This window comes from Diadema antillarum, unplaced genomic scaffold, assembly GCF_040938485.1.
Source record: "Diadema antillarum isolate AM-2024a unplaced genomic scaffold, OU_Dant_1.0 seq00001698_RagTag, whole genome shotgun sequence".
Lineage (NCBI taxonomy): Eukaryota > Metazoa > Echinodermata > Echinoidea > Diadematoida > Diadematidae > Diadema > Diadema antillarum.
In genome coordinates this window covers 912,743-940,716 of record NW_027272389.1, presented here as the reverse complement: position 1 = coordinate 940,716, position 27,974 = coordinate 912,743, and the positions used below count along the sequence as shown (strand labels likewise).

The 27,974-nt window shown below is 38.3% G+C and overlaps 1 protein-coding gene across 1 annotated transcript; it reads left to right on the top strand.

Moving 5' to 3' along the window:
* The first annotated feature begins 247 nt into the window (after window positions 1–247).
* Window positions 248–24,258, top strand: LOC139711729 (carboxylesterase 5A-like). The gene is made up of 10 exons (XM_071623586.1): window positions 248–433; window positions 3,770–3,949; window positions 4,523–4,682; window positions 4,918–4,995; window positions 19,205–19,323; window positions 19,752–19,919; window positions 20,824–21,269; window positions 22,304–22,489; window positions 23,244–23,425; window positions 24,137–24,258. The coding sequence occupies exons 1-10, from the start codon at window positions 248–250 to the stop codon at window positions 24,256–24,258; spliced, it is 1,827 nt and encodes a 608-aa protein (XP_071479687.1).
* Window positions 24,259–27,974: the final 3,716 nt, after the last annotated feature.

Sequence of the window (27,974 nt, the reverse complement as noted above, 5' to 3'; positions counted from 1 at the left end):
AGTATGCGCTGTGACTGTGGAGGGCACAAACAATTAACGTCTGCATGTGTAATGATTCTCTCCCTTTTTCAACAAAGCGAGAGCATAGCATACCAGAAAAAGGGGACGGTCGTCCTTATTCTTTTCGGCCTTCACTCCTGTGCAAATACAACATGCCAAGCTAGGCCCTACACCACTTAAGCCTCCGAGCCTATGAATTTCATTGTAATCCCAGTTGGACAATTCAGTGCAACGGGTAAGACCAACTATGGCCGATAGAAATCCACGAGCGTTTGGAATGCGGTGGCTGCTATGCGGGCTTCTCATCGGAGCAAGTCTCGCCCAGGACCCCGATCCCCACGTTGATGTCGCTGGAGGAAGGCTGGTTGGGAAAACCGTCGACTTCGTAGAGGATCAGTTTATTGGGGTCAACACTAAGGTCGATGTGTATCTGGTAAGTTTAAGATTGTTACGTATGAAATGATAACGTTGAACAATGTTCGTGGGGGGAAAAGGCAGGGATATTTGCGCATTTCTCACCACCTTATCCCCCATGCGATAAAGTTTACAACTTAACTTAAACAGCGTGAGTACTGTGGACAACCTTTGTAGATCCTATATGACTATACGTGAGCCGGTCAATAGTAGTAGTGGTCTTGAATATAAATACAAGGTAAGTAGAACTCTGGAATCTGAAGCATTGGGATGTGTAATGCAAGGTTGATGAACATCGTACATTAGGTCCTTTAAATCATGCAGAGTACACATTTCCATATGCAACAAGTCTACGTGTGTATAATCATTATAGACTCCATTGCACACTGAATTGACACACACTGTCTTATTTACCTCTGTCTCTAAACCACACTCATTGTCTCCAAATCACACTCAAACACTCGATGTAAACATAATGTCAGAGACTCTTTTGGGGTTCTGAAACTAAAACCTCACTTGCAAGTTTCGAGACTGAAAAGGCTTCCCGACAACTCCCTGCAGGTCGATAGGACCTGTCCTGTAGGTATAGAAGCTCACAGGAACCATCCATTGCAGCAGCAAACGAACTGATTTGGACGGGTTTCTCAAGAGGGGATCCCTTCTTCAGAAGTTTCTACACTTCTGAAGAAGGGACCCCCCCCCACACCTTAAAAAAGACGAGTAAGAAGAATCTTTCTAGTGAAAATATAGTGCCTTCACACTTAATTGTTACACGCGTTTCTCTCGCTCCCTCCCCATCTCTCTGTCTGTTTCTCATAATATAATGTATATAATTATAAGTATATATATATATATATATATATATATATATATATACAGTATGTCCCAAAAAAAATACAATAAGATTTTCCCATTGATAATACCCAATATGATTAAACTGTCTAAATGCTACTTCAAGGTCTTAAAATATAACATCTTAGCTCTATTTTGCAGAAAATATGGTTAAGCGGTCACAGAGAAATGTGGATTGTTGTAAAGCATGTCATGAGTCTGATTCTTCCAAGTTTAGCGCTTCGATGCTCTTGTGTGTGGATACAATAGACAACACTTGGAGAGAAGAGATACCTGACATCCTCTACAAGAATTCCTCATTTCTCTTTGACCACTGAAGCAAATCGAATGGGGTTTTCTGTTCTGTAGGATGTGGGATATGAGTTATGGCTTCATACCCTGAAATTATATTTAGACTGATTCATTATTTTTAAAGATATCATTGCGGAGCTCCCGTTGTATTTTTTTTTATTTATTTTTTATTTTTTATTATTTTTTTTTTGGGGGGGGGGGACATACGGCATATATATTAACGTGAAATTGCCTTGACCACGTACGTGATGGTTACTGCATTTGGTATACAGTCGTGACAGGAAGGAGGAGACAGTGGAATGACTGCACCGTCTGCTAGGTCTTCCTGTCAAGACTATTTGACCTATATTGTATATACGAGTATATACGTACATGTATATATATATATATATATATATATATATATATATATTTCGATTTCTATTCGAAACAGCAGATATATATATATATATATATGCTGTTTATAACAGGAAAGGGTAGGAAACCTTATTCACGTGAAGCATTACCTAATTCTAGATTGTATTTCTGTACGTGTGATGATATCACGGATTGACTTATTCATTCATTCATTCATTCATTCATTTTCACTCTCATTTTTCTTCCAACAAAACATAACTCAGAATACATCAGGAATTATATCAATATTTACAAGTACATTAAAATGTGTGAAACGAAAATTAGCAAAAAGAAAGAGACATACATGTCAGCAAAATACTAAGTTATGTTTAGAGGGAAAAAAGAGAAGTGAGAGGTCCATTAAAAACTAACAATTAACAATATATTTCAGTATCTACAGTACAGGAAAAAAAGTTGTTCTCTCCACCTTACAGTACAAATCTTCAAACTATAATGGGGCCGTTCAATGGGGCTTAAGATACAACGATTCCTCTTTGGGTCACAGTTAATGAGATTTTTTTTTTTCTTAAGTGGATGCAGAACAACTTAACCCTAACCAGGCAGGGCTTTTTTTGGTGTTCTGTGGCCGGGGAGCTAGGGGTTGATTCAACCCCCCCCCCCCCCCCCCCCCGAGATCTCGGCCGTCACTCGCGCAATCACCATGAAAACTGGCACATACATTACCTGTGGCGTAATATACCAAACTATACAAAAGGAAATGGAAATTTTTGTCACAATGATTAATTATGCTAATATATGCATAGAATCATACTTTTTTGCTCTAAATCAGAAATTAAAGCTCCTAGAATCCTAATTTTTGGTGATAACATTCTTTGTAGCATTCCTAACAATGTGCTTGAAAAAAAAATCTGGTATCAAAATCAATTTCTTATATATTTTATTGTTTTATGAATTTATGTATTTCTATGTTTTTCGACCTTTTGTTTTATCTTTTTTTTCGCAAAATTTATGACAGAACCTATTTCAAGCATGATTATGCTAAAATTAATTAGTTTCAGCCTATGAAAGTGAAAATAATCATATCTTTATGAATAAGAAGAGAAAACTCCATTTGCATAGACTTTATACACAAAAATCACGTCTTTGAGCCATTTTCGGTCTGACAGGCATGTATAAAAATTCGTGCAGCGTCGTAACGGTATGCGCGATTTTGGCGAAAATGGTGTCAAAAGATGCACGAGACTTGAAAGTAAAAAGTCAGTGAACGGCGCGGTCAAAAAATTTCGCGCGGCGGAGTAGTCGCGAAAAATGTTGGGGGGGGGGGGTTGATTCAACCCCCCCCCCCCCCCCGGCCTTTTTAGGGTTAAACTTTCGCCTTCTAAGTATCACGTTCCATTCCATCTTGGCAAGACATTCCCAGTTGATTTTATAAACTATTCGGCAAGCGCTTATAATGATGTCCAGTCGTTACCACGCATATCTTATACTTTTCATCGTATAGTAGACTTTCTCTTAAACTATCAGTGTTTATATCATATGTGTTTCACTACGGGCATATATTATTGAATATGATACTGAAACTCATGCTCATGTAAACATATTTTCACTGAGAGCACATCGTATCGCGGGTGTCTGCATACACACATGAAAACTATACGGGGGACCTCGACCAAACTTTATTTCAACTAGGGCCTAAAACTGGCTTTTACCTTTCGACATCATTAGATTGTAAGACGCTATGAACCTCTGCTGCTTGAGATGAACCTCTGCTAGCATATAGCATATAGCAGATGAACCTCTGCTGCTTGAGAATAGTTGTGTGAGAACCCTAAATGAGAATGTTTTCCTGATTCAGGGCGTTCCATTCGCCGATCCGCCGACCCGGTTTGCAGCCCCGGTCGCCAAGACACCCTGGGGTGGTGACTGGAACGCCACGTACTATCGCGATTCCTGCTCGCATTTCGTGACCGACCCAACCCAAGCTCCAGCTAGCGAAGATTGTCTGTACCTCAACGTGTTCGCGCCAAATCCTCAGGTTTGCCTTGATCTCATCATGTCATCGCTTTTATCTTATTTACATCAGTTTATTTTCCTTGGATTAACGATGCAGTCACTATACTGCATTACAACTTGTAGTCAATGTAATAATTGACATTATTATTTCTCCCAATTAACGAATATGCCATCAACATCAAATTCACTTATAATAGAATTAGTTTAAATCAGTATTATAACGTTTATTCTATAATCAACAATCCAAGTATTCTCTTAATAAGCTGGCAAGTTATAGCATTTGATACGCATTTCACAAAAACATGGATTTAGACTGCATTTTCTTATTCTATATACTCTAGTAAACAGAAGATTATGAGATTATGTACAAGTTGATTTGGAAAATATACATAATTGATACGAAAATATAAGTAAAATTCTAAAATATGGGTAGTTATCTATAGCAGCTGTTTTGTATGCAACATTACAGCAGGTGACGTATTCTTGTCTTTGGAAATAATACTATGGTACTTAACTTTTTTATTTTATGGTGATTTCGTCTCATTTGTTTCTTACTGTCTCCCCTATGTTGGGGTCACGAATTGTCTTTTTGCAGCCGACAAATGCCGATGTAATGGTTTACATCCCGGGAGGCGCCTTCAAATTTGGCGGGGCTTCAAACGCCAAAATCTCTGGAACCTCATTGGCGGCTAGCTCTGACGTCATCATGGTAACCGTTGGATATCGCGTCGGCGTATTCGGAGTCTTCACTACAGGTGCAAATCATTCGTTAAGATTATCAGGGATGGTGATTATCGGTAATTAGGTCATTACTTACAGAAAGTGAGAGTGTATTAATTAAAAACATTGTAAGTTCAGTAAGTGGAAGTATCCTGTGATGGTATTTTCGGTACAGTCGTGTTTGTTTGTTTGTTTGTTTGTTTTTTGTCGGTAGTCATAATTATCTTCACAGTATATTACCAACATTTTTATTTTATTCCATGTATAAAGGCGATGACGCAGCCCCCGGGAACTACGCCATGTTGGATCAGATCGCAGCGCTGCAGTGGGTTCATGATAACATTCACGGTTTGTGGCTTCCTTGACTAGAAATGTTGCAAAGTTGAAGTTCAGTCACGTATTGAAGCAACCAGGAGATTTGATCGTATAATGATAAAAATTATGCCAGTATAATGATGAATATGTTTCATACTTCTACTTCTTCAACTTGGATGATAACATAAGTGATGGTTATTAAATTACATGTTCCGCAAAAATAAAACTTTGTTTTATTAGAACTGCGTATGGCACTAAAAAAGATGATACGCGTTTTCAAAGTGGCAGATTGTTTAATTGAATGACACCATTGAGGTAAAAACTTGCAAAGTGAACATTCAGCATCTGTCGTGCAAAATGAAATGCGAAACGAGCCATGCCCATCAGGGCACGTTTCTCTTTCCTGCAGATGCGATCCATGTAACATGTTGCAAAAAGCATGCATCATGTTTATTGTGTTTCATCTCAGATGCGCTGGAGACGACCAGAGTACATGATGATGATGATGAAGTCTTGTATAGCGCCGGTATCCGCCAAGTCAGGCGCTCATGGCGCTTGCTCCAAAATAAATACATAATTCAGCTTAAATTTCATGGGTGCACCGCTTGTGATATGACAGTTAAAATAAAAAGAAATAGTTCCAGGAAGTAATTGTCTCCAAATGTGTAAACATACATTCTTACACATTGGCTAGTTGTTCAATTTGAAGATGTATATATTTCATCACTTTATTGATATACAAATCGAACAAAGGAATACATAAATACAAAACATAAAAGCCCAGGACATAACTGGATGAACAGAATAAGCAGGGCATATACATAAATATCACACAATGTTACAGAAGATTTACGAACATAAATACACATAACTTTGACAGAATCCTACACATATTCAAAGTGTGAAAAATATTGTATAAGCAGGCAAAAGGATAAGAAACGAGACATGAAAACTCGTCACATTGAGGACGAGTTAGGTGATACGCTTGTGGTCATGAGATGACAGTCATCTGTGATCGACAAAGAAAAGAATGTGATATAGGCACCTTGAAGTTATATTGAGCGTGCATGCGAAACCGTATCTGTAACCACTCGACCACGGGTCATCCACGGAAATGGTAAGACAAAAAAACAACAACAATGTATAGATATAACGGGGGGAAAGTCAATGCCCACTCAACTAACGTGGCCGTGTGAACATCTATTGCATTGCTAGACGGAAAAGCGGCCTTGTAACGACTGAGGTCGCTATGCCATTTCTGGCAACTTGGGAAAAATACGTCCCGCAGACATAAAACCTATAATCGGCTGGTTTTGATACCTTGCCTTTAATCACAATTTTCAGTGTAATGACGTCATCAAATTACAAAACAATGACATGGTCTTGAAAGAAAATTGTTCAAAGTACAACACCTCAGTCGTCGTCATTACATACTATGATCGGTTTGACAAAGTCAACCTGCAAAATGTTGCTGCAGTCGAAGCAATGTGGTCTCCAACACACACAAAAAGAGGGATATGGCGTGTGTGTGTGTCTGTGTGTGTGTATAGGTGCGTTTATATACGAACGTGATTTCTACATGGACGAATATGTAATACAAAATTGAAGAAAAAAAAACAGTAAAGTAGCTAATTATTTTGTTTCGTGATCTTGTGGGGTTCGAACCCGCAACCTCACGTCTCTGAGACGTCGCCTTTAACCACTCGGCGACACGTCTCGACGGGAAAATATGGGGAACGTTATGGACTTGAAAGACAGTTGTTCAATATATAACACATTCATCGTACGTTGTCAGTTTGCTATTGACATGACGATCTATCATTTGAATATGAGGCAGGCATTAGTACCTGTATGAAATTATTATAGGCATGGTTATCAAATTGCCCTAAAATATCCTTATAATTGCCTTATTTTTACACACAGTTACGCTATCCCTTTAAACTCGTCACAGTTTAATCAGAATCATTAACATCATACATTAGTACCATATTCAGTTCCATAGCTGATCACGTTTGCTAATCAATTAAGAGTAATTGTCTAGCATGTGTCATATGGCCAACCTGTATACACACGTATATACACACACACAATGCTAAATGTATGTATCAAACATCTGTAACACAGCTTTGAACTAACTATAGGAATTATCGCTGCACTTATCATCCATACTTTTTATCACTATCTGAAACTCCACAAAAACCACTAATTGACAAATAATCATCAATACAGAAGACTGAATACCTTTTTTACAATGTATAGCTTGTTACATGTATAAATCAGCACAAAGTAACCACGACTACATTGTGTTACTGAATTAATATGAACAAATTTCATGTTGTGACAGTATACTATATCAGTTTGAAAAGCCCAACCTGCAAAACTATAATTTTGCAGCAGTCGAAGTAATGCAGTCTCCAACGCAAAACAAAGGTATACTGTGTGAGTGTGTGCGTATAGGTGTGTTTACATGCAAACGTGATTTCTACATGGACGAAGGTGTAGTACTCTATTGAAGAAAAAAAGTAAAAAAAATATATTATTTTCTTTCGTGCTCTTGTGAGGATCGAACCCGTACGTGTGCAACCTCACGTTTCTAAGACGACGCCTCTAACCACTCGACCATACGTCTCGACGAGAAAATTAGAGGAACGTAAGCTTATGTACGTGAAAGATGAATCAGGAATCGTTTGGTCCGCATTCCATTCTCATTTTCAGTTTTAAATTGCAAAATTGTCAACCTCATGAGGAGATTTCAAAGAATAAAATGCATGATTACTGCAGCTTATTGTCACAGCTACAACATAAATAAGTTTCAGAGGAAATGAAGCAAAATCAGCTGAGATAAAGGTGCTTAAACGTTGTCAAGTCAATGCATGGTTTCTAAAAAAATCACCTCCCATAGACATAACACGTAAACTTGTCCGATTTTGCGTCTTTACCTTTAAACACAATTTAAAGCATGATGACGTCATCAAATTTCAAAACCATGACATGGACTTGAAAGGCAAATGTTCAAAGTACAACATATCTGAATTTGGGATAATATTGAGCTTAAACAACAGAGATACGAGCAAATGAATGTCAGAAACAGTACCTCAAAAAAATTAATTCCACTTTTTTGATTTCAGATGACGATATGATGACGTCATAATGTAATTATGGAAATAATGATACTTGAAACGTCATGTCCAATTTATATGCTTTTGTAATATGCAATAAAAACATAGGGTCACCTGACGTTTTAAAGAGCTATGGCGAAATAAACAAAGACATGTTTTTTCACTATATTTGCACATAGACGCGCACGCGAAATTTGAACTTTGACGCAAGTGCATTGCTTTGTTATTTGTAGGAATCGATTAGAAATCAATGGATATTGTTGCTCAAAGTATCAGGAATCCAAATCTGTCAAAAAAAGTGTATTTTCATGTTGCTGACGCGCTGTGCGCGCGAAAATGCGCGGACGGACGCGCACGCGCAAAATTGTTTGAAACGCATAAAATTGTCTGAAACTTCGAGATTTCCCATTGGAAAGTTGTTTTGAGCCTTTTAAAATTTTGACGCGCGCTTACGCGCACTTAATGATGTCCTAGGTAATTAGCATCAAAAGAAGTAAGATAGAACGTGACCTGAACTTTATGTCCACAAAAAATGATACAGAAATGACCTTTAGTTATGAAGTTATGATCGATCATGTAACATGGTCCAAAAATCACAAAATGGCGCCTAGACGACGTCATAGATATGTTACTGTCATGAAAACCTTATTGTGGCTAGATATTGTCATGAGACATGTTCCCTGAAAATGTCATGTTATTCCGTAATGTCATTCTTGAGATATTGATGACACAAAATTGTCCAGAAAGAAAGAAGAATAAAAAGAAACGAGATATGAAACTCGTCACGCTGACGAGTTAGGTGATACGCTTGGGGTCATCAGGTGTCGGTCATCTGTGATCGACAAAGAAAAGAATGTGATATAGGCACCTTGAAGTTATATTGAGCGTGCATGCAAAACCGTTTCTCTAACCACTCGGCCACGGGACATCCCCGGAAATGGTAAGGCAAAAAAGAAATGTATAGATATTACAGGGGGAAAAAGTCAATGCCCACTCAACAATCGTGGCCGCGTGAACATGTATTGCATTGCTAGACGGAAAAGCGGCCTTGTAACGACTGAGGTCGCTATGCCATTTCTGGCAACTTGGGAAAAATACGTCCCGCAGACATAAAACCTATAATCGGCTGGTTTTGATACCTTGCCTTTAATCACAATTTTCAGTGTAATGACGTCATCAAATTACAAAACAATGACATCGTCTTGAAAGACAATTGTTCAAAGTACAACACCTCAGTCGTCGTCATTACATACTATGATCGGTTTGACAAAGTCAACCTGCAAAATTTGCTGCAGTCGAAGCAATGTGGTCTCCAACACACAAAAAAAGAGGGATATGGCGTGTGTGTGTGTCTGTGTGTGTGTATAGGTGCGTTTATATACGAACGTGATTTCTACATGGACGAATATGTAATACAAAATTGAAGAAAAAAAACAGTAAAGTAGCTAAGTATTTTGTTTCGTGATCTTGTGGGGTTCGAACCCGCAACCTCACGTCTCTGAGACGTCGCCTTTAACTACTCGGCCACACGTCTCGACGGGAAAATATGAGGAACGTTATGGACTTGAAAGACAGTTGTTCAATGTATAACACATTCATCGTACGTTGTCAGTTTGCTATTGACATGACAATCTATCACACGAATATGAGGCAGGCATTAGTACCTGTATGAAATTATTATAGGCATGGTTATCAAATTGCCCTAAAATTTCCTTATAGTTGCCTTATTTTTACACACAGTTATGCTATCCCTTTAAACTCGTCACAGTTTAATTAGAATCATTAACATCATACATTAGTACCATATTCAATTCCATAGCTGATAACGTTTGCTAATCAATTAAGATTAATTGTCTAGAATGTGTCATATGGCCAACCTGTATACACACGTATATATACACACACAATGCTAAATGTATGTATCAAACATCTGTAACACAACTTTGAACTAACTGTAGGAAGTATCGCTGCACTTATCATCCATACTTTTTATCACTATCTGAAACTCCACAAAAACCACTAATTGACAAATAATCATCAATACAGAAGACTGAATACCTTTTTTACAATGTATAGCTTGTTACATGTATAAATCAGCACAAAGTAACCACGACTACATTGTGTTACTGAATTGATATGAACAAATTTCATTTTATTACAATATACTATATCAGTTTGAAAGCCCAGCCTGCAAAGTTTTGCAGCAGTCGAAGTAATGCAGTCTCCAACGCAAAACAAAGGTATACTGTGTGAGTGTGTGCGTATAGGTGTGTTTACATGCAAACGTGATTTCTACATGGACGAAGGTGTGGTACTCCATTGAAGAAAAAAAGTAAAAATAAAAATTATATTCTTTCGTGCTCTTGTGAGGATCGAACCCGTACGTGTGCAACCTCACGTTTCTAAGACGACGCCTCTAACCACTCGGCCATACGTCTCGACGAGAAAATTAGAGGAACGTAAACTTATGTACGTGAAAGATGAATCAGGAATCGTTTGGTCCGCATTCCATTCTCATTTTCAGTTTTAAATTGCAAAATTGTCAACCTCATGAGGAGATTTCAAAGAATAAAATGCATGATTACTGCAGCTTATTGTCACATCTACAACATACTTAAGTTTCAAAGGAAATGAAGCAAAATCAGCTGAGATAAAGGTGCTTAAACGTTGTCAAGTCAATGCATGGTTTCTAAAAAAATCACCTCCCATAGACATAACACGTAAACTTGTACGATTTTGCATCTTTACCTTTAAACACAATTTAAAGCATGATGACGTCATCAAATTTCAAAACTATGACATGGACTTGAAAGGCAAATGTTCAAAGTACAACATATCTGAATTTGGGATAATATTTAGCTTAAACAACAGAGATACGAGCAAATGAATCTCAGAAACAGTACCTTAAAAAAATTAATTCCACTTTTTTGATTTCAGATGACGATGTGATGACGTCATAATGTTTTATGGAAATAATGATACTTGAAACGTTATGTCCAATTTATATGCTTTTGTAATATGCAATAAAAACATAGGGTAACCAGACGTTTTAAAGAGCTATGGCGAAATAAACAAAGACATGTTTTTTCACTATATTTGCACATAGACGCGCAGGCGAAATTTGAACTTTGACGCAAGTGCAATGCTTTGTTATTTGTCAGAAACGATCAGAAATCAATGGATATTGTTACTCAAAGTATCAGGAATCCAAATCAGTCAAAAAAAGTGCATTTTCATGTTACTGACGCGCTGTGCACGCGAAAACGCGCGGACGGACGCGCACGCGCAAAATCGTTTGAAACGCTTAAATTTGTCTGAAACTTCGAGATTTCCCATTGGAAAGTTGTTTTGAGCCTTTTAAAATTTTGACGCGCGCTTACGCGCACTTAATGATGTCCTAGGTAATTAGCATCAAAAGAAGTAAGATAGAACGTGACCTGAACTTTATGTCCACAAAAAATGATACAGAAATGACCTTTAGTTATGAAGTTATGATCGATCATGTAACATGGTCCAAAAATCACAAAATGGCGCCTAGACGACGTCATAGATATGTTACTGTCATGAAAACCTTATTGTGGCTAGATATTGTCATGAGACATGTTCCCTGAAAATGTCATGTTATTCCGTAATGTCATTCTTGAGATATTGATGACACAAAATTGTCCAGAAAGAAAGAAGAATAAAAAGAAACGAGATATGAAACTCGTCACGCTGACGAGTTAGGTGATACGCTTGGGGTCATCAGGTGTCGGTCATCTGTGATCGACAAAGAAGAGAATGTGATATAGGCACCTTGAAGTTATATTGAGCGTGCATGCAAAACCGTTTCTCTAACCAATCGGCCACGGGACATCCCCGGAAATGGTAAGGCAAAAAAGAAATGTATGGATATTACAGGGGGAAAAAGTCAATGCCCACTCAACAATCGTGGCCGCGTGAACATGTATTGCATTGCTAGACGGAAATGCGGCCTTGTAACGACTGATGTCGCTATGCCATTTCTGGCAACTTGGGAAAAATACGCGCCGTAGACATAAAGCCTATAATCGGCTGGTTTTGATACCTTGCCTCTAATCACAATTTTCAGCGTGATGACGTCATCAAAGTACAAAACAATGACATGGTCTTGAAAGACAATTGTTCAAAGTACAACACCTCCGTCGTCGTCATTACATACTATGATCGGTTTGACAAAGTCAACCTGCAAAATTTTGCAGCAGTCGAAGCAATGTGGTCTTCAACACAAAAAAGAAGTATATGGTGTGTGTCTGTGTGTGTGTATAGGTGCGTTTATATACGAACGTGATTTCTACATGGACGAATATGTAATACAAAATTGAAGAAAAAAAGTAAAATAGCTAAGTATTTTGTTTCGTGATCTTGTGGGGTTCGAACCCGCAACCTCACGTCTCTGAGACGTCGCCTTTAACCACTCGGCCATACGTCTCGACGAGAAAATATGAGGAACGTAAACTTATGTATGTGAAAGCTGAATCGGGAATCGTTTTGTCCACATTCCATTCTCATTTTCAGTTTTAAACTGCAAAATTGTCAACCTGATGATGAGATTTCAAAAAATAAAATGCATGATTACTGAAGCTTATTGTCTCAGCTACAACATACTTAAGTTTCAGAGGAAATGAAGCAAAATCAGCTGAGATAAAGGTGCTTAAACGTTTTCAAGTCAATGCATGGTTTTAAAAAAAATCACCTCCCATAGACATAACACGTAAACTTGTCCGATTTTGCATCTTTACCTTTAATCACAATTTAAGGTATGATGACGTCATCAAATTTCAAAACCATGACTTGGACTTAAAAGGCAAATGTTTAAAGTACAACATATCTGAATTTGGGATAATATTGAGCTTAAACAACAGAGATACGAGCAAATGAATGTCAGAAACAGTACCTCAAAAAATTAATTCCACTTTTTTGATTTCAGATGATGATATGATGACGTCATAATGTATTTAGGGAAATATTGATACTTGAAACGTTATTTTCAATTCATATGCTTTTGTAATATGCAATAAAAACATAGGGTCACCTGACGTTTTAAAGAGCTATGGCGAAATAAACAAAGACATGTTTTTCGCTATATTTCCACATAGACGCGAACACGAAATTTCAACTTTGACGCCAGCGCATTCCTTTGTTATAGGTCGAAATTGATCGGAAATCAATGGATATTGTTACTTAATGTATCAGGAATTAAAATCTGTCAAAAAATGTGCATTTTCATGTTGCTTACGCGCACTGCGCGCGGAAATGCGCGGACAGACGCCTACGCGCGGAACGCTTAAAATTGTCTGAAACTTCGAGATTTCCCATTGGGAAGTTGTTTTGAGCCTTTAAAAAGTTTGACGCGCGCGTACGCGCGCGTAAAGATGTCCTTGGTAATTAGCATTACAAAGTAAGATAGAGCGTGACCTGAACTATATGTCCACCGAAAATGATACAGAAATGTCCTTTAGTTATGAAGTTATGATCGATCATGTAACATGTCCGAAAATCACAAAATGGCGCCTAGATGACGTCATAGATACGTTACTGTCATGAAAACCTTATTGTGGCTAGATATTGTCATGAGACATGTTGACTGAAAATGTCATGTTATCCCGTCATGTCAATGTTGAGATATTCACGACACAAAATGTGCCAGAAAGAAAGAAGAATAAAAAGAAAGAAAGGAAGATTTTGACAAACACAATAGGTGATACGCTAAAAGCGTATCACCTAATAAAGAGAGATTTTGACAATCACAATAGGTGATACGCTGATAGCGTATCACCTAACGAGACATGAAAACTCGTCACATTGAGGACGAGTTAGGTGATACGCTTGTGGTCATCAGATGACAGTCATCTGTGATCGACAAAGAAAAGAATGTGATATAGGCACCTTGAAGTTATATTGAGCGTGCATGCGAAACCGTTTCTGTAACCACTCGGCCACGGGTCATCCACGGAAATGGTAAGACAAAAAAAAATAATGTATAGATATAACAGGGGGAAAGTCAATGCCCACTCAACTAACGTGGCCGTGTGAACATCTATTGCATTGCTAGACGGAAAAGCGGCCTTGTAACGACTGAGGTCGCTATGCCATTTCTGGCAACTTGGGAAAAAAATACGTCCCGCAGACATAAAACCTATAATCGGCTGGTTTTCATACCTTGCCTTTAATCACAATTTTCAGTGTAATGACGTCATCAAATTACAAAACGATGACATCGTCTTGAAAGACAATTGTTCAAAGTACAACACCTCAGTCGTCGTCATTACATACTATGATCGGTTTGACAAAGTCAACCTGCAAAATGTTGCTGCAGTCGAAGCAATGTGGTCTCCAACACACAAAAAGAGGGATATGGCGTGTGTGTGTGTCTGTGTGTGTGTATAGGTGCGTTTATATACGAACGTGATTTCTACATGGACGAATATAGAATACAAATTGAAGAAAAAAAAGTAAAATAAAAAAAATTGTTTCGAGATCTTGTGGGGTTCGAACCCGCAATCTCACGTCTCTGAGACGGCGCCTTTAACCACTCGGCCATACGTCTCGACGAGAAAATATGGGGAACGTAAACTTATGTATGTGAAGGATACATGTGAAATCGTTTTGTCTACATTCCATTTTCATTTTCAGTTTTGAACTGCAAAATTGTCAATCAGATGAGGAGATTTCAAAGAATAAAATGCATGATTACTGCAGCTTATTGTCTCAGCTACAACATACTAAAGTTTCAGAGGAAATGAAGCAAAATCAGCTGAGATAAAGGTGCTTAAACGTTGTTAAGTCAATGCACGGTTTAAAAAAAAATCACCTCCCATAGACAATACACGTAAACTTGTCCGATTTTGCGTCTTTACCTTTAATCACAATTTAAGGTATGATGACGTCATCAAATATCAAAAGCATGACATGGACTTAAAAGGTAAATGTTCAAAGTACAACATATCTGAATTTGGGATAATATTGAGCTTAAACAACAGAGATACGAGCAAATGAATGTCAGAAACAGTACCTTAACAAAATTAATTCCACTTTTTTGATTTCAGATGACGATATGATGACGTCATAATGTAATTATGGAAATAATGATACTTGAAACGTTATGTCCAATTTATATGCTTTTGTAATATGCAATAAAAACATAGGGTAACCTGACGTTTTAAAGAGCTATGGCGAAATAAACAAAGACATGTTTTTTCACTATATTTGCACATAGACGCGCAGGCGAAATTTGAACTTTGACGCAAGTGCATTCCTTTGTTATTTGTCAGAATCGATCAGAAATCAATGGATATTGTTACTCAAAGTATCAGGAATCCAAATCAGTCAAAAAAAGTGCATTTTCATGTTACTGACGCGCTGTGCGCGCGAAAACGCGCGGACGGACGCGCACGCGCAAAATCGTTTGAAACGCTTAAAATTGTCTGAAACTTCGAGATTTCCCATTGGAAAGTTGTTTTGAGCCTTTTAAAAGTTTGACGCGCGCTTACGTGTCCTAGATGACGTCCTAGGTAATTAGCATCAGAGAAAGAAAGATAGAGCGTGACCTGAACTTTATGTCCACAAAAAATGATACAGAAATGACCTTTAGTTATGAAGTTATGATCGATCATGTAACATGGTCCGAAAATCACAAAATGGCGCCTAGATGACGTCATAGAGACGTTAATGTCATGAAAACCTTATTGTGGCTAGATATTGTTATGAGACATGTTCCCTGAAAATGTCATGTTATTCCGTAATGTCATTCTTGAGATATTGATGACACAAAATTGTCCAGAAAGAAAGAAGAATAAAAAGAAACGAGACATGAAAACTCGTCACATTGAGGACGAGTTAGGTGATACGCTTGTGGTCACCAGATGACAGTCATCTGTGATCGACAAAGAAAAGAATGAGATATAGGCACCTTGAAGTTATATTGAGCGTGCATGCGAAACCGTTTCTGTAACCACTCGGCCACGGGTCATCCACGGAAATGGTAAGACAAAAAAAAACAATGTATAGATATAACGGGGGGAAAGTCAATGCCCACTCAACTAACGTGGCCGTGTGAACATCTATTGCATTGCTAGACGGAAAAGCGGCCTTGTAACGACTGAGGTCGCTATGCCATTTCTGGCAACTTGGGAAAATACGTCCCGCAGACATAAAACCTATAATCGGCTGGTTTTGATACCTTGCCTTTAATCACAATTTTCAGTGTGATGACGTCATCAAATTACAAAACAATGACATCGTCTTGAAAGACAATTGTTCAAAGTACAACACCTCAGTCGTCGTCATTACATACTATGATCGGTTTGACAAAGTCAACCTGCAAAATTTTGCTGCAGTCGAAGCAATGTGGTCTCCAACACACAAAAAAGAGGGATATGGCGTGTGTGTGTGTCTGTGTGTGTGTATAGGTGCGTTTATATACGAACGTGATTTCTACATGGACGAATATGTAATACAATATTGAAGAAAAAAAACAGTAAAATAGCTAAGTATTTTGTTTCGTGATCTTGTGGGGTTCGAACCCGCAACCTCACGTCTCTGAGACGTCGCCTTTAACCACTCGGTCATACGTCTCGACAAGAAAATATGGGGAACGTTATGGACTTGAAAGACAGTTGTTCAATATATAACACATTCATCGTACGTTGTCAGTTTGCTATTGACATAACGATCTATCACTTGAATATGAGGCAGGTATTAGTACTTGTATGAAGTTATTGTAGGCATGGTTATCAAATTCCCCTAAAATTTCCTTATAATTGCCTTATTTTTACACACACTTATGCTATCCCTTTAAACTCGTCACAGTTTAATTAGAATCATTAACATCATACATTAGTACCATATTCAGTTCCATAGCTGATCACGTTTGCTAATTAATTAAGATTAATTGTCTAGAATGTGTCATATGGCCAACCTGTATACACACGTATATACACACACACAATGCTAAATGTATGTATCAAACATCTGTAACACAACTTTGAACTAACTGTAGGAATTATCGCTGCACTTATCATCCATACTTTTTTTTCACTATCTGAAACTCCACAAAAACCACTAATTGACAAATAATCATCAATACAGAAGACTGACTTAAAGGAACAATGCAAATACCTTTTTTACAATGTATAACTTGTTACATGTATAAATCAGCACAAAGTAACCACGACTACATTGTGTTACTGAATTGATATGAACAAATTTCATTTTGTTACAATATACTATATCAGTTTGAAAAGCCCAGCCTGCAAAATTTTGCAGCAGTCGAAGTAATGCAGTCTCCAACGCAAAACAAAGGTATACTGTGTGAGTGTGTGCGTATAGGTGTGTTTACATGCAAACGTGACTTCTACATGGACGTAGGTGTAGTACTCCATTGAAGAAAAAAATGTAAAAAAAAAAAAATAATTATTTTCTTTCCTGCTCTTGTGAGGATCGAACCCGTACGTGTGCAACCTCACGTTTCTGAGACGACGCCTCTAACCACTCGGCCATACGTCTCGACGAGAAAATTAGAGGAACGTAAACTTATGTACGTGAAAGATGAATCAGGAATCGTTTCGTCCGCATTCCATTCTCATTTTCAGTTTTAAATTGCAAAATTGTCAACCTCATGAGGAGATTTCAAAGAATAAAATGCATGATTACTGCAGCTTATTGTCACAGCTACAACATACTTAAGTTTCAGAGGAAATGAAGCAAAATCAGCTGAGATAAAGGTGCTTAAACGTTGTCAAGTCAATGCATGGTTTAAAAAAAAATCACCTCCCATAGACATAACACGTAAACTTGTCCGATTTTGCGTCTTTACCTTTAAACACAATTTAAAGCATGATGACGTCATCAAATTTCAAAACTATGACATGGACTTGAAAGGCAAATGTTCAAAGTACAACATATCTGAATTTGGGATAATATTGAGCTTAAACAACAGAGATACGAGCAAATGAATGTCAGAAACAGTACCTCAAAAAAATTTATTCCACTTTTTTGATTTCAGATGATGATATGATGACGTCATAATGTATTTAGGGAAATATTGATACTTGAAACGTTATTTTCAATTCATATGCTTTTGTAATATGCAATAAAATCATAGGGTCACCTGACGTTTTAAAGAGCTATGGCGAAATAAACAAAGACATGTTTTTCGCTATATTTCCACATAGACGCGCACACAAAATTTCAACTTTGACGCCAGCGCATTCCTTTGTTATAGGTCGAAATTGATCGGAAATCAATGGATATTGTTACTTATTGTATCAGGAATCCAAATCTGTCAAAAAATGTGCATTTTCATGTTGCTTACGCGCACTGCGCGCGGAAATGCGCGGACGGACGCGAATGCGCGGAACGCTTAAAATTGTCTGAAACTTCGAGATTTCCCATTGGGAAGTTGTTTTGAGCCTTTAAAAAGTTTGACACGCGCGTACGCGCGCGTAAAGATGTCTTTGGTAATTAGCATTACAAAGTAAGATTGAGCGTGACCTGAACTTTATGTCTACCGAAAATGATACGGAAATGTCCTTTAGTTATGAAGTTATGATCGATCATGTAACATGTCCGAAAATCACAAAATGGCGCCTAGATGACGTCATAGATACGTTACTGTCATGAAAACCTTATTGTGGCTAGATATTGTCATGAGACATGTTGACTGAAAATGTCATGCTATTCCGTCATGTCAATGTTGAGATATTCACGACACAAAATGTGCCAGAAAGAAAGAAGAATAAAAAGAAAGAAAGGAAGATTTTGACAAACACAATAGGTGATACGCTAAAAGCGTATCACCTAATAAAGAGAGATTTTGACAATCACAATAGGTGATACGCTGATAGCGTATCACCTAATAAAGAGAGATTTTGACAATCACAATAGGTGATACGCTGATAGCGTATCACCTAATAAAGAGAGATTTTGACAATCACAATAGGTGATACGCTGATAGCGTATCACCTAATGAGACCAGAAAGATTAGGAGTAGAGAAAATGGAGACATAGATATTATGGAGATATTATTTCCTCTTCTTCTTCTTCTTCGTCTTCTTTTTCCCCCTCCACCTCTTCTTCTTTTTCTTCTTCTTTTTTCATGACAGCTTTCGGTGGTGACAGGGACCGTGTGACAATCTTCGGCCAGAGTGCAGGTGCGGGTAGCGTGGGGTTCCTGCTTCTGTCACCCCTGGCTCACGGCCTCTTCAGTCGCGCAATCATGCAGGTTAGTTTCTTTCTGGTGCTATTGAGGACTCCACAACAAGTGACTCGATTCTCATTAACCGTCATTTTCGATAGCTTTTCACATTTTTTTTTTGTGATAGGGGAGCATTGTGGGTGTGGTCAGGTTCGGCGTCGGACATTTAACGTGTCTTGGACATTATCACCTTCCATTATTATTTTTTTAATATACCACGATCTTCTCTCATATTACAGTGTGTAACTTTAACAACTCACCGACTCTGCACATTGCACAATGCATATCCTTAGTCTATAAAACTGTCGTTGTCAAATCGGATAAATCAGCCATGTTGCCGCCTCCTTTGAGTACCAAACTGACTGGAAAATGGTTTGGAGTTTAAAGACTTCTTCTTGAGTATGACGTCACAATAGATGAAGCTTATAAACGCCCCATTATCTTTTCAATTGCAGAGCGGTAGCGCTTTGTCTCCAAGATACTTCCGTAATGACCCGGAAACTGATCGCAAGGAAGCCAGAACTCTCGCATCGGTCGCAGAGTGTCCTGAAGATGATACAGTTGCCATGGTTACCTGCCTCAGAACCGTCGACGAGATCAGACTCCTTGAGATTCAGGATATGGTTGGCAACTCAACTTTTATCTTGATATTCTTTTGTTTATTTCGAGAGTGGCTAACCATCTTGATAGTAGAGTGAAGGATTTTATTAAAGTTGCTCGTCTATTTCCGAAATGTAAAGTTTGTTCCGCTACACCTACGGGTATGATTATGGCAATTTAGATTATCACCACTCATTGCATTAGATACAAATTTTAGGTAGTAGTTAATGTGACTTACGCAATAGGATTATTAAAAGGGATGGTATAATTTTGGTTGAGATAGGTATTTAGGTTTTAACTTTTTGCGAGATAATTAGAACTACTTATATGAAATGTGAAAGAGCATACAATTCCAAGAGGTTTTAAGAGTTTATTTGATGAAATTTGGGTATGAAGTGGTCCTAATAAAAGATGGAACCCAACTTTTATTAGGACCTCGGGTATTTGTGGATTTCTCAGTCATTTCAATCAGATCAACCGCGGGGGGGGGGGGGGGCATGAGATAAGAAACGAAAAACCACACGATGTGATAAATCATAACTTTGATTTGATTTGATTTGATTTATTGATTCCTGTATTATCATTGTACATGAACATATTATGTACATGATATATATACATACATTGTTGGAGCCATACATATACGTAAACATTAGTTGTTGACAAAATAAGCCGCCAAAAAAAAAAAAACTTTGCTGGGCGGTTCTTGTCGCTACTAGGGAGTGTGTGGAGAAAGTCCATCGATAAATCAGTATCTCTATGGTGTGATCTGACTACATGCGGTCGCGATTTGAGCTGGTATTATTAACGCCTTAATCTCATATCTACGGAAGATAATAAGTTTCATTACAACTATATGACATAATATATATATATATATATATTAGAGTTGTTAATGACACGTCTTATTCTTTGTGTTCTCTATAGGCCTACACTGCTGGGTACTTTATTCGGGTGGATGGGGCCTTTCTTACGGACACTCCAGCGAATTTAATGTCACGGGGAGAAGGAAATCAACCACAGGGGGTTATGATTGGCTTTAACGCCCAGGAGGGCACGAGCAGCATACGGGGTTTCTATCCGGAGTACACAGAGAGCGAGACAGGCCCCCACATCGACCGGTCCACCTTCGAGACCATGGTGGCGACAACCCTCCTCGGATCGGACCGACAAGAACTCATCGCGGACTCCGTCTTTCAGGAGTACGTCGACTGGCGGCACGCTGACTACCCGAATGCGGACTATTCCGACGGATACGCGGACTATTACGGAGACTACATCTGGCGAAGCGGGAGTGACTCCACCTTGAGACATTACGTCACAAGCGATGTTGACGATGTGTACGAGTACATGTTTACGCATACTCCCAGCAGGTTAGTGGATGTGCATTGTGACCATAAATACGTTTTCATATCGTATTTAGCTTTGTTATGTGATGTGCTTTCAACATTGATCAATGAACTTGTTTAAGCATTTGTACAGTGTACTTGCATTCATGAAGCATCAACTATACTATTCTTTTACGCCGCTCCCACAACAGAGAAGATGTAACAAACTAAATAATAAGGCCTACTGTAAGCTGTATCAAACGTTCTAAACGTGTGTGCGATTTAGACTAAAAATTCTCTCTGCTAACATATCAGATTTTCATTTCAAACAACATTTGTCTTCGGAGCAGAAAGGACTTTTGTACCAACCCTATCCGGGTCGAACGGTTTCCGAAGCCAATAATCTTGAATCAATTAAGATTGCCCTCCCTTCGCCACGGATGCGTCACGATGATTCCGAGCATGAGTTAGTCCGAGTATATTACAAATTATGTAGAGCTCGATGCCACTTCCACGCATGTAGGAGACCTCTACGGTGCTTCTGAAGTCTCCCCTCGGCACTCGGCTCGTCGTCACGTTCTCGACACATCCTAGCTATGTCCTCGGCACTTCTCGGAATCCCCCGGCACACCATCGGCATCTCCTCGGTGCCTCTTTAGTGTCTCCCCGGCTCCTCATTACTTTCTCGACACCTCCTGGCCATGTCCTCGGCACTTCTCGGAATCCCCCGGCACGTCGTCGGCATCTCCTCGGTGCCTCTTCAGTGACTTCCCGGTTCCTAATCGGCACTTTCTCTACACCTCCTAACCGTGTCCTCGTCGTGTCCTCGGCATGTTCTCGGTATCTCCCGGTAGCTCCTCAACACCCTCACGGTAACCTCCGGCACCCTGTCGGGATTGTCACTCTATTCACTTGGCTCATTTTCAGGGACTTATTTCCCTTGCATTTCTTACATTGTTCTTTAAGGTGGCGGATACAAGTTTTCGAGTTCAAGCATGTTTAACAGACATTGAACTTGGTCGTTTTTCTTCTATGATGTAATAATAAATTTCGTCCTTTTTTATTTCCCGCTTGCTCAGCTCTTTTTATCGGGTCGGACCAGTCAATCCCTCGTGGCTGAGGGCAGGACACACGGAAGAGTTTCAGTTCGTGTTCGGTTGGTCGTTCGATAAAGACATCCTAAAATTTAAACGAGAGCTCACCGACGAGGAAAAGGCACTGTCCGCCCAAATGATGAGGATGTGGACAAATTTCGCTAAAACAGGGTGAGTAATATAGAGTAGTAGCATGATTACGTCGAAAATGACATGGCTTAATCTGTAGCACGTCAGCCTCCCAATCCAACAGGTTCAGGTTTGATACCAATGTCTACATACCTAAGCAGTGTTGTGTGTAATGATAATGATAATGAATAACATTTATATAGCGCTTAATACTGACGTTTCTAAGCTCATCAATCCGAAAAAAAAGAAGGAAAGCATAACATAAAAGTAAAATACAGCATTATGTACAACGAAGTGTAATCATACCGTCCCCTCTAGTTAATTGGCAAAACGCTCTGTCTCTCGGATAGAACATCAAAATGGAGGTGCTGTTTAAGAATGACTTACAACTCGTGCAAGTAAAAGATCCTGCTTTATTCATTCAAAGAACATTCAAAGAACAAAGTGTCAAACCCGGTGAAGTGGTCCTCCTTCACATTTAAAATTTCGCGATCTTTTGAACAGTTGCTGATTAGATGAGGTGAGACATCGTCAGCCACAAGTCTACCACTAACTTTTGTACAACTCTTCGCGTTATTATAGAAATATAGGAATCAATGTTCTTCGTATTATTAGGAATTAACATTGTTATCTTTCTCATTATCATTTGCATGAGTATTGTTACTATAAAATACTACTACAGCTACTACTACTATTACTACTGCTACTACTACCACAAAACTGCTGCTATTACCAATACTACTGTTGTAACTGTCGTCTTTACTATCGTTTTGTCGTCTTATCGCACATGTCGCAGGAATCCGACGCCTCCGAGCGAGAATACCACGGCCGACCCGAGTCTGCCGACCTGGCCGCAATTCACAGTCCCCGAGCTGAAGTACATGGATTTATCTCTCAATCTGACCATCCGGAGAGCCGTCAGGGCGAGAGGGATTGCTTTCTGGAACAACTACATCCCTCGCTTGAGGGCGCTTCTCGGTAAGCACATTTTATTTTCACATCAAAGTTATGACAAAGACAGTCAGAACAACAAGGGGATACCAAGGATCATTTCACTTCCGTTTCTCGCTGGGCTCATTAACCTAGAGTAGGTCTCCCAAAACCATTGAGCTTCATAATGAAGTGATGTAGTACTGCAGGTAACGAATTCATAGTCATATTCGGGTTCCAAAAGGAAGTTAAATCTAATGCTTTTAAGAGAAAAGTAAAATTAAGACATCTTTAAAGATATACATATATATCTATATATAGCCAAGCCAACAACCGAGCAAAAGAAATATCAGGAAAGATACGGAAGTTGGACATAATCTACATGATATACCATGAAGTTAAATTGTCACTTTGCAGTAGCCTTTATCATCAAAATGACTGACAAAGCCTTTGCCAAAATCTTTTTTCTGTTAACAGAATACTTGATCACCCAGGTAGTCAAGTAAAAATTGAAATTAAGAATCGCATCCTTGGAAATGATCGTTATGTTATTCGTCATCTTTACCAGAAAAAAAAAAGAAGCCAAAAAATTAGGATTAATTTTCTTTCCCAGGGGCAAAACCGCTGCAGCTATAGGGGATTCGAACCAGTGACTCCGTGATTGATAGTTTTATCCACAGCTGTTTCTATATACATCCAAACCAATTTGCTATGATATCATAATCGAGATGGCTATTGTAACTTTTATGTATTTATCAGGGAGCCAGACTGGCACAACCGGCGATACGGAAGAATGGCGGGAAAGTTTCCAGGAGTGGCAGGGTGCCTTGAATGAATGGCGAGCCGTCTTCAATGAATTGACGTCGTGCACGAGTGACTAGCAGTCTTCCATTCCAACGACCACGTTAATGACCGCTACTGATTATGAGAAAAAATAGGACGGTTTTGATATGGAGCTGTTTGTAGGTTTATGACCGATTGTCTTCTCATATCACCGTTTGGCATTAGAAGTTACCAAAAAACTGGGAGTTCTTGTTGTCGTTATTCATTTTCATCTTAACTCAGTTATCATGACTATATCAGGTAAGCACTTGTGGGTTGTAAAATTACTTTCAGCTTAAAGCTCTTGTTTACCTTTGGGCGCAGTGATTTAAAATGTTCAAGGTATCACATTTTGATGCATATGTGTAGGTCAGTTGTATCACAAAACATCCTATCATATGAAATTTTTGCAATAAAGCCTAAAATATAAGGAGATATCACTATTTTCTCATTAAACCATAATTGTAGACGGTTTAGGCGGGAAACAATTTTATTACAACTACTGTTCACATTTTGCATATTTAACAATACGTATATAACTTCGATTATACTGGTTACAATTTTTACATTCGTATTGTTGGTTTCTATCCCTAACTCACATTTTAGAAATATTTTGAAGCACTAATGGTGGGTTTTTGTTTCATGGGCAAATGTTGACTTATGCCTTTAAAATGACGACGAGGTTCTACTCCCTGAATGATAAACAAACCAGGCTACCAATTGATTGCAGTGGTTTTGAAATACAAAGCGATTGAATGGTAAGGGAGATCCAATACGTTTCTCTATGATAAAAGATGCATTACTCATTACATAGAGTAAAACTCATGAATAGTACGAAATAATGTCGATGATTATACATGCTTATGAATATTATGTGCTCACACTATAGTATGTGGTAATGTTGATACATTACCAACAATTAAAGATTACAATGATTACAAAATGACAAAATGACGTGAAATAGACTACTTCTTTCGAGAATCTTTAGGCTGAGAAAAAAAAAAGTGGAGAGCCCAAAAGGGGACAGGAAGTCGCTAAGAGGAGAAAGAAATGGTGAAGCTAAAGGAGTTGTAAAAACGTACGATATCATCGGCGTGATTTCCAAAGTTATGACGAAAAACAGCATCACTTGAGGTGTTTTAAGAATAATGACAGGTAGTGGCATAATAGGCTTCATATGCTCGGTATCATCAATTTCTGGATATGACATTCATCGATCGCGCCATTTGATGCACATGATAAAAAATACATTACACAGTTCCTTTTTGGGATGAATGTCCAAGAGCGCGGTCGTCATCTAGCTTGTCAATCATAGGAATCATGTCGCAGTAGATGGCGCTATTTCAAAAGAGTGACTAGTCCCTCTATATATTTCTTAATTTTTTTTTTTTCTAATCATAAATGTATTTTTGATGATATTTGCCCATACATCATATGAGTACATTGAAGGGTTGTAAAGCTTCTCAAAAGGGACACTTTTGAAAACGATGCACATTTGTTTTTTTTTTTTTTTTCAAAAAATAAATCTGGGAATGTTGATGAGTTCTATACATACAATGAACAGAAAGTTACAGGCAGCTATCCTTGCATAAGGGCGTATCATCATCACCTTATTGTCTACAAAGTACTGTAAAAGACTTTGATTTATCAAAGAGATTAACCTTATGTATTTTGAACTGTTTCAGTGGTAGTCAAAACAAAGAAAACGTTAAAATACCACAAGCATTCAAAGTTGTGTGATAAAGACTACTTTATCATTCATGAATTCAACTACTCTGTACTAAGATCTAGTACCACAAGAACATAGTAAGAAAACAAAGTGTATTTAAGCAGAGTTAGGGGGATAGGGGAGGGATTTTACAGAATAGATCACTATAAACCAGCAGAGCTTGTATGGGATGAATCAGAATACTTCCCATTGACTTGTGTGCATTACATGCTTACTCCGTAGGGTTCACAGGGGTAAATATTTCCCCATAGAGACGTGTGTTAAAATTCAGAATTCAAAAAATCATGTAAAGTAGCTGGGAGAAATGAAGTGTTTCATCTTCACTGAGCTGGATAGGTGAGATAATTATACCCTTTCATCCATCACATTTCCAAAGGGGTTTCTTTAGCTCAAACGCTGTCCAAGGGTTCGCAAAGCAAGACTACAAGTTCTTTTCACTTAAATATGATAATAATAAAAAAAAAAACACCTATTTTTCTGTACATGCACCCAATCAAAATATAGTCCCTTCCGAATTCCATGAGAAAAGCTTTTATATTCCAACCAAAATGCAGTTTGTAGAAGAATTCATACTCAATATCTGCAGCTTTTCTGGGTCTTTTTTTTCCGAACTGCATTTATGATTTTTAATTCATTTTTTCTTCATTTATGTTAGTATCTTTGGTATGATTTTGTGAAGCTGTCAGGGACATTCCATCTTATTTACATGTGTGATCCCTATATGGCTCACACCTGCATGACCTTTAAATATAATGGAATATCCCGCACTGAATCACAAGGGTAGACGGTTTAAGAAACAAGTTTATTGTAACTATTGTTCACATTTTGTATATTTAACAATACTTATCATTGATTACTAGTATACTGATTAACATTTGTACAATGGTTGTTTCTATCCCTAAATCGCATTTTAGAATCATTTTGAAGTGCTATATCGGGTTTTTGTTTCATTTGCATATGGTAAATAATGCTTTTTAACAAAATAATGGAAGCAAGTGACAAAACTGTCATTGCTTGGAAATGAACAAATGATATGTATAGTGGCGTTGACATCGCAATGATGAACCTTTTCGACTTCAATATCTATATAAATCATGGGCAATTGTCTAGTTAAGGGATATTTCGATGACTCGTGATAACAAGCTAAGTCTATATACTCAAACATGGGCAGACAATATGGGCTGAGCCAATTTCAGTCTATTACTTTTTTTGGGGGGGGGGGAGGGGGGGGGTAGGAGCAACTAAAACGGACAACAATCGAAAACAAAACAGATAATACAACGAAAAATGTAATGACGGGACGCAAATCTCAAAAACGCATTCAGAATTAACGTCAACTGCCACGCTTGACACCTGTCCCAAAGCTTGTCAAGGACGAATATTATGTAGGACGTGTTATATTTTCACAGACATGATTGATCGCTTGGGCACGTGATGTCAAAACGTTAAATCACACAAGTCTTACTGCCTTTATCATTTCTGGCTTCTGACTTCTTGGGTAGCATAGAATTCAGAGGATATGAAGCTAGGGTTAAAGGACAATTTCACCTTCATAGACATGTGGATTGAGTGAATGCAGCAATATTACTAGAACACATCAATGAGAGTTTGAGGAAAATCGGACAACTACGGAAGCTTAAAAGTGCCAACCAGATGACGAGATAAGAAGACGAGAAGACAGGTTAAATACCGAGAAGCCGAGTTATTGGAACTCGGCAAGTCGACTTGTTTAGGTCAAGAAGACAAGAAGCCGAGTTGTTGAGTCGATTTGTATTGGACGAGAAGACGAGATGATGAGCTGTCGAAACTCGGCAAGTCGAGTTGCCTTGGACAAAAATACAAGATGACGAGTTCTTGGAGCTCGGAAAGTCGACTTGTTTGGGACAAAAAGACATGATAACGAGTTGTTGAAACTCGGTAAGTCAACTTGTTTGGGACAAGAAGACATGATAACGAGTTTTTGAAACTCGGAATATCGACTTGCTTGGGACAAGAAGTCAAGATGACAAGTTGTTGAAACTCGGCAAGTCGACTTGTTTGGGACAA

Coding starts and splice junctions, on each gene's coding strand:
- LOC139711729 (XM_071623586.1), top strand. CDS start 248: ATGGCCGATAGAAATCCACGAGCGTTTGGAATGCGGTGGCTGCTATGC. Junction 4,683..4,917: donor ATTCGGAGTCTTCACTACAG/GTGCAAATCATT, acceptor CCATGTATAAAG/GCGATGACGCAGCCCCCGGG. Junction 23,426..24,136: donor TCGCTTGAGGGCGCTTCTCG/GTAAGCACATTT, acceptor TGTATTTATCAG/GGAGCCAGACTGGCACAACC.